The sequence below is a fragment of the Drosophila erecta genome, unplaced genomic scaffold, assembly GCF_003286155.1.
Source record: "Drosophila erecta strain 14021-0224.00,06,07 unplaced genomic scaffold, DereRS2 tig00000021-arrow-pilon, whole genome shotgun sequence".
Taxonomy (NCBI): Eukaryota; Metazoa; Arthropoda; class Insecta; order Diptera; family Drosophilidae; genus Drosophila; species Drosophila erecta.
In genome coordinates this window covers 19,904,135-19,911,444 of record NW_020825198.1, presented here as the reverse complement: position 1 = coordinate 19,911,444, position 7,310 = coordinate 19,904,135, and the positions used below count along the sequence as shown (strand labels likewise).

The 7,310-nt window shown below is 51.4% G+C and overlaps 1 protein-coding gene across 2 annotated transcripts in view; it reads left to right on the top strand.

The window, feature by feature from the left end:
* LOC6545756 (chromodomain-helicase-DNA-binding protein Mi-2 homolog) overlaps positions 1 to 7,106 on the top strand; it is a 28,323-nt gene extending 21,217 nt beyond the window's left edge. The window contains exons 2-5 of one of the 2 annotated variants that reach the window (XM_001973364.3): positions 628 to 704; positions 771 to 1,014; positions 1,081 to 6,531; positions 6,613 to 7,106. In XM_001973364.3, the coding sequence (XP_001973400.2) occupies positions 628 to 704; positions 771 to 1,014; positions 1,081 to 6,531; positions 6,613 to 6,752 (5,912 nt within the window). In that variant the 3' untranslated portion in view covers positions 6,753 to 7,106. Of the gene's footprint in view, positions 1 to 627; positions 705 to 767; positions 1,015 to 1,080; positions 6,532 to 6,612 lie in introns of both variants that reach the window. The other variant, XM_026978150.1, reaches the window with a different exon arrangement.
* Positions 7,107 to 7,310: the final 204 nt, after the last annotated feature.

Here is a 7,310-nt window from a genome sequence, read left to right as displayed (position 1 = left end):
TATATATATATATATATATATAACATTGACATTTGATAAGCAACAAAAGAAACTTACTAGTTTTATATAAATGCCACGCCCTCATACATGAATACGCCCACAAAACTCACACACCAAACACAACAAACACCCCAGGCACACACACCAACACACTCGAGAACTAACACAGCAATTGAAAAAAGGAACTTATTAACGATTAATGATTGTGTAAGCCGAGAATAGAAGAAGAGTAAACCAGATCAAGAGACATGAGAAAAATATTATTATTATTATTGTACATCCTAAGAGCAAAACCGCTGACAAGACCAGCAGAATGAAAAATCTTACAAAAAAAGAGATATTGTTATATACTAGTAATTATTAAGACCACAAACAACAAAAGAAGAAAGATGAAAAAACTTGACAAAAAAAGCAAAAAATAGAATCAAATAAAATATTGAATCGGAAAAAATATGTTTTTCTCTGTTGGTTTCATTTTGATTGTTGTTTCCGCCATCTTTTGCCCACCAATCATCGATTGAAGCTCCTTGAACATGACTCACGGTAAATCCAGGTCGCTTTCCAAAGCGATCTATATATTGGGATATCACTAATCAAATCTATTCCCTAATCCTCTAACCACTTTAGAAGAAGAAGAGGCTCAGGAGGACAATGCACCTGCGGCGGAGCTGTCCAACGATTCCGACGCGCCTCTGAAGCCGAATGTAAGTATTTCTATAAGTTCCTATAAGAAGTATGGTATATAGATGTACTCCTTAAATACCCAGCAGAATGACGAGGACGACGACTACGATCCGGAGGACAGTCGCAGGAAGAAGAAGGGCAAGAAGCGCAAGACCAGGAAGGGCGAGGAGAAGGGCCGCAAGAAGAAGAAGCGCAAGAAGAATGAGAGCGAGGAGGACAGCGACTTTGTCCAGCACGATGAGGAGGTGGAGTACCCCAGCACCTCCAAGCGCGGCCGGAAGCGCAAGGAGGAGAAACAGGCCGCCAAGGAAAAGGAGTCGGCATCATCCGGTAAGAAAAAGGATTAAAAGTAGGTAAAAAGGTAGTCATTCATACCGATTTTTTCACGCATTTCAGGAATGCCATCTGTGGAAGACGTGTGCTCGGCCTTTAGCGTCTGCGATGTGGAGATCGAATACAGTGAGGAGGAGCTGCAGAGCTTGACCACCTACAAGGCTTTCATGCAGCATGTTCGTCCGATTCTTCAGAAGGAGAACCCCAAGATTGCGGCACCCAAACTAATGATGCTGGTGGCAGCCAAGTGGCGTGAGTTCTGCGAGAGCAATCCGCACATCCAGCAGGAGGGTGGTGCCGCCGGCTCCGGTGCATCCGCTGGCCAGGCGCGCAGTGTGGCAGGCGATGAGCCGGAAGAACCTCGATCATCGCGTTCCTCGCGCAACGAAAAACCGGACGACATTTACGAGGAGGCCGTTGAGGAGGAGGAAGAAGAGGAGGAGGAGGAGAAGAAGCCGCGTCGAAAGCGCAGTGGACGTGGCAAGAAGGGACGTCGCCCTTCCGGCAAGGTGCCCACTCTAAAGATCAAGCTGCTCGGCAAGCGCAAGCGCGATAGTTCGGATGAGGAGCAAGATGCTAGCGGTGCATCGGAACGCGATTCGGATCTTGAGTTCGAACGGATGCTCCAGAAATCGGATGACAGTGCCGATGAAAAGGAGACTCCTGCCTCCACCAAGGCGGACAACTCGGCACCTGCTGCCCAGGACGATGGATCAGGAGCTCCGGTGGTGCGCAAGAAGGCCAAGACCAAGATCGGTAACAAGTTCAAGAAGAAGAATAAACTCAAGAAAACGAAGAACTTCCCGGAGGGCGAAGATGGTGAGCATGAGCACCAGGACTACTGCGAGGTGTGCCAACAAGGAGGTGAGATCATCCTGTGCGACACCTGCCCTCGGGCATATCACTTGGTGTGTCTGGAGCCAGAGCTGGATGAACCGCCAGAGGGCAAGTGGTCATGTCCCCACTGCGAGGCTGACGGAGGTGCTGCTGAGGAAGAGGACGATGATGAGCACCAGGAGTTCTGCCGCGTGTGCAAGGATGGAGGCGAGTTGCTGTGCTGCGACTCCTGTCCCTCTGCCTATCACACGTTCTGCTTGAATCCGCCACTGGACACTATACCCGATGGCGATTGGCGCTGTCCTCGTTGCAGTTGCCCTCCGCTTACTGGCAAGGCTGAGAAGATCATCACCTGGCGATGGGCACAGCGTAGCAATGACGACGGTCCCTCCACCTCGAAGGGATCAAAGAACAGTAACTCTCGGGTGCGAGAGTACTTTATCAAGTGGCACAACATGTCCTACTGGCACTGCGAATGGGTGCCAGAGGTCCAACTGGACGTCCATCATCCGCTCATGATTCGTTCGTTCCAGCGGAAGTACGACATGGAAGAACCGCCCAAGTTCGAGGAGTCGCTGGATGAGGCGGACACCCGTTTCAAGCGTATTCAGCGACACAAGGACAAGGTTGGCATGAAGACCAACGATGACGCCGAAGTGCTGGAGGAGCGCTTCTACAAGAATGGCGTCAAGCCGGAGTGGCTCATTGTTCAGCGCGTAATCAACCATCGTACCGCAAGAGATGGCAGCACCATGTATCTGGTGAAGTGGCGCGAGTTGCCATATGACAAGTCCACATGGGAGGAAGAGGGCGATGACATCCAGGGCCTGCGACAAGCCATCGATTACTATCAGGATCTGCGTGCGGTTTGCACCTCGGAGACCACTCAGTCCCGCAGCAAAAAGAGCAAGAAGGGTCGCAAGTCCAAGCTCAAGGTGGAGGACGACGAGGATCGCCCGGTCAAGCATTACACACCGCCGCCGGAAAAGCCAACTACTGATCTGAAGAAGAAGTACGAGGATCAGCCGGGTTTCTTGGAGGGCACCGGCATGCAGTTGCATCCCTACCAGATCGAGGGTATCAACTGGTTGCGCTACAGCTGGGGCCAGGGCATAGACACCATCCTGGCTGACGAGATGGGTCTGGGTAAGACCATTCAGACGGTCACTTTCTTGTACTCTTTGTACAAGGAGGGTCATTGCCGCGGCCCCTTCCTCGTGGCCGTGCCACTCTCGACGCTAGTGAATTGGGAGCGTGAGTTTGAGCTGTGGGCTCCGGACTTTTACTGTATCACGTATATTGGCGATAAGGACTCGAGAGCAGTTATACGGGAGAACGAGTTGAGCTTCGAGGAGGGCGCCATTCGTGGGAGCAAGGTTTCGCGTTTGCGAACCACCCAGTATAAATTTAATGTACTGCTGACTAGCTACGAGCTGATCTCCATGGACGCTGCTTGTCTAGGCAGCATTGACTGGGCGGTGCTCGTGGTGGACGAGGCCCATCGGTTGAAGAGCAACCAGAGCAAGTTCTTCCGTATCTTGAACAGCTACACCATTGCCTACAAGCTTCTGCTAACTGGAACACCGCTGCAAAACAATCTCGAGGAGTTGTTCCATCTGCTTAACTTCTTGAGCCGCGACAAGTTCAACGATCTGCAGGCCTTCCAAGGCGAATTTGCTGACGTTTCGAAGGAGGAGCAGGTTAAACGTCTACACGAGATGCTCGGACCGCACATGCTGCGTCGTTTGAAGACGGATGTGCTGAAGAACATGCCCTCCAAGTCCGAGTTCATTGTGCGTGTCGAGCTGTCTGCCATGCAGAAGAAGTTCTACAAGTTTATCTTGACCAAGAACTACGAGGCTTTGAATTCGAAGAGCGGTGGTGGTTCTTGCTCACTGATCAACATTATGATGGATTTGAAGAAGTGCTGCAACCATCCGTATCTCTTCCCCTCGGCCGCAGAGGAAGCAACCACTTCTGCCGGTGGTCTCTACGAGATTAACTCGCTGACCAAGGCCGCTGGCAAGCTGGTCCTGCTATCCAAGATGCTTAAGCAGCTGAAGTCGCAAAACCATCGTGTGTTGATTTTCTCCCAGATGACCAAGATGTTAGACATTCTCGAGGACTTCCTTGAAGGCGAGCAGTACAAGTACGAGCGAATTGACGGTGGAATCACAGGAACATTGCGTCAGGAAGCCATTGATAGATTCAATGCCCCCGGAGCTCAGCAGTTTGTCTTCTTGCTCAGTACTCGAGCTGGCGGATTGGGTATAAATTTGGCCACGGCCGACACTGTTATAATTTACGATTCCGATTGGAATCCCCACAACGATATTCAGGCCTTCTCACGCGCTCACCGTATCGGCCAGGCTAACAAGGTGATGATCTATCGATTTGTGACTCGAAATTCTGTGGAGGAGCGCGTTACCCAGGTGGCCAAGCGAAAGATGATGTTGACTCATCTTGTGGTCCGCCCGGGAATGGGCGGTAAAGGCGCAAACTTTACAAAACAAGAACTGGACGATATCCTTCGTTTCGGTACCGAGGATCTGTTCAAAGAGGACGACAAGGAGGAGGCTATCCACTACGACGACAAGGCGGTGGCCGAGCTGCTGGACAGAACCAACCGCGGTATCGAGGAGAAGGAGTCCTGGGCCAACGAGTATCTGTCCTCTTTTAAGGTGGCTTCGTACGCCACCAAAGAAGAGGAGGAAGAAGAAGAGACGGAGATTATCAAACAAGATGCCGAAAACTCTGATCCGGCGTATTGGGTGAAGCTGCTGCGCCATCACTATGAGCAGCATCAGGAAGATGTGGGTCGCAGCCTGGGCAAGGGCAAGCGCGTCCGCAAACAGGTCAACTACACAGACGGCGGCGTTGTGGCTGCAGATACCACGCGGGATGATTCCAACTGGCAGGACAACGGCAGCGAGTATAACTCTGAGTATTCAGCTGGTTCCGATGAGGATGGCGGCGACGATGACTTCGATGACCAGAACGGCGGCGAGAGAAAGGCCAAGCGGCGATTGGAGCGTCGCGACGATCGTCCATTGCCTCCACTTTTGGCCCGCGTGGGTGGAAACATCGAGGTGCTCGGTTTTAATGCCCGTCAACGCAAGAGCTTCCTCAATGCCATTATGCGGTACGGAATGCCGCCGCAGGATGCCTTCAATTCACAGTGGCTGGTACGGGATTTGCGTGGCAAATCGGAGCGCAATTTCAAGGCGTATGTTTCTCTATTTATGCGGCATCTTTGCGAGCCGGGAGCAGACAATGCGGAGACCTTTGCCGATGGTGTGCCGCGCGAAGGACTATCCCGCCAGCACGTGCTCACCCGCATCGGTGTGATGTCGCTTATTCGCAAGAAGGTACAGGAATTCGAGCATATTAACGGATACTACAGCATGCCGGAGCTCATCCTCAAGCCGTGCGAGCCTGTACGATCAGCCCTGAAGCAGGATGTGGCGGCACTCGAAGCTCCGCCTGCCGGTGGAAATGTCGACAAGAGCGCTACTACCAGCAATAGCGTCACTCCAGCCACCAGCGCCGCACCTAGTCCGGCACCAGCCTCGGAGAAAGGTGAGGACAAGGACAAGGACTCTGAAAAGGAGAAGGATAAGATCCCGGCCGAGAAGGGCGAGGTGAAACAAGAACAAGAGGCTGAGGAGGATAAGAAGCCCGGGGATGTGAAGCAGGAGAATCCGGTGGACGAAGCATCCGGCGACACAAAGCCCAGCGACACGGAGGTCAAACCCGAGGTGGCTAAGACAGAGCCCAAGGAAGAGGCCAAGGACCTGGAGGTAAAGGAGGAGCCCCAGACCGAAGATAAGGAAAAAGAGAAAGTGGAGGAGAAGAAGCCAATACCACCGACTACGGTGATTGACGACGACGATGACGATGTGATGATTGTCAAGGAGGACGGTGAGCTAGAAAAGCCCAGTGCCAGTTCACCCAAGGATCAGAAGGCGGTCGCAGCTGCTGCTGCCACTGCAACTGGAGCCACTGGCAAAGGAGTGGAGGACAGCTTGGAGGTCCTAAAGCGCAAATTCATGTTCAACATCGCCGACGGCGGATTCACCGAATTGCACACTCTGTGGCTCAACGAGGAGAAGGCTGCCGTTCCTGGCAGAGAATACGAGATCTGGCACCGTCGCCACGACTACTGGCTGTTGGCCGGAATTGTGACCCATGGTTATGGCCGTTGGCAGGATATCCAAAACGACATCCGCTTCGCGATCATTAACGAACCCTTCAAGATGGACGTTGGCAAGGGCAACTTTTTGGAAATCAAAAACAAGTTCCTCGCCCGGCGTTTTAAGCTGCTGGAGCAGGCGCTGGTCATTGAAGAGCAGCTGCGGCGAGCGGCCTACCTTAATCTCGCCCAGGACCCCAGCCACCCGGCTATGTCGCTAAACGCCCGTTTCGCTGAGGTCGAATGCCTGGCTGAGTCGCATCAGCATCTGAGCAAGGAATCGCTGGCGGGTAACAAGCCGGCAAACGCTGTTCTGCACAAGGTGCTCAACCAGCTCGAAGAGCTGCTCTCGGACATGAAGAGCGATGTGTCCCGGTTGCCAGCCACCCTGGCCCGCATCCCACCCGTGGCGCAGCGCCTCCAGATGTCCGAGAGATCTATTCTCTCCCGCCTAGCGGCCACCGCAGGAAATGCCTCTAATGCAGGTGAGTCTTGATTGGAAGGTCTTACTCTTCCTGACCTGCTCTTTAATTTGATATTCAATTGTACTTTTATTTCTGTTGCAGCTCAATTAATGGCACAATTCCCGGCTGGATTCCAGGGCACAACATTGCCAGCATTCACGAGCGGACCGGCTGGCAACTTTGCCAACTTCCGGCCACAGTTCTCGGTGCCCGGCCAGCTATCGAATAATTCCGGCGTCTAGGCATCTCCTCAATATATATGTTAAGAGCATTCGTATTCCATGCAAATATACTTTACTCAAGCTAAGAATTTAAATTTCTACACGGTAACACACCCGCACACCCACAACTTATATTTATCATAATCATTTGCAATGAAATACCGATATCAAGAAGGAAAAAATGGACCCATGTCGCGTTCACACAAATAATTAATACAAAACGTTTGACACTTGGCGAATGGCGAGTTCGGATCTCAGCAGAGCACGACTCGCGGTCAGTTCACATACGACAAGTACAATAGTTCTTATTAACTTCTCTACTATGTGATTACATAATCTAGATACAAATATAAATGTATTTAATTCCATTGCAAAGGAGTTCCGGGAGAATTATTTACGTGGGCTTACAGGGGATTACAATCCGAAGGATCTGCAGTATTCCGTAAGTTTCTATGTTCTCAGCCCAAGAGTCGTATTTTGGACGTACTCTACTCTGTTCTTCTCCCTGCCGTCAACAATCAAAATTCATTAAAAGCCAATTTATTTCAAGCGTTAAAAGTTGTTTTATTCATAGCTTTT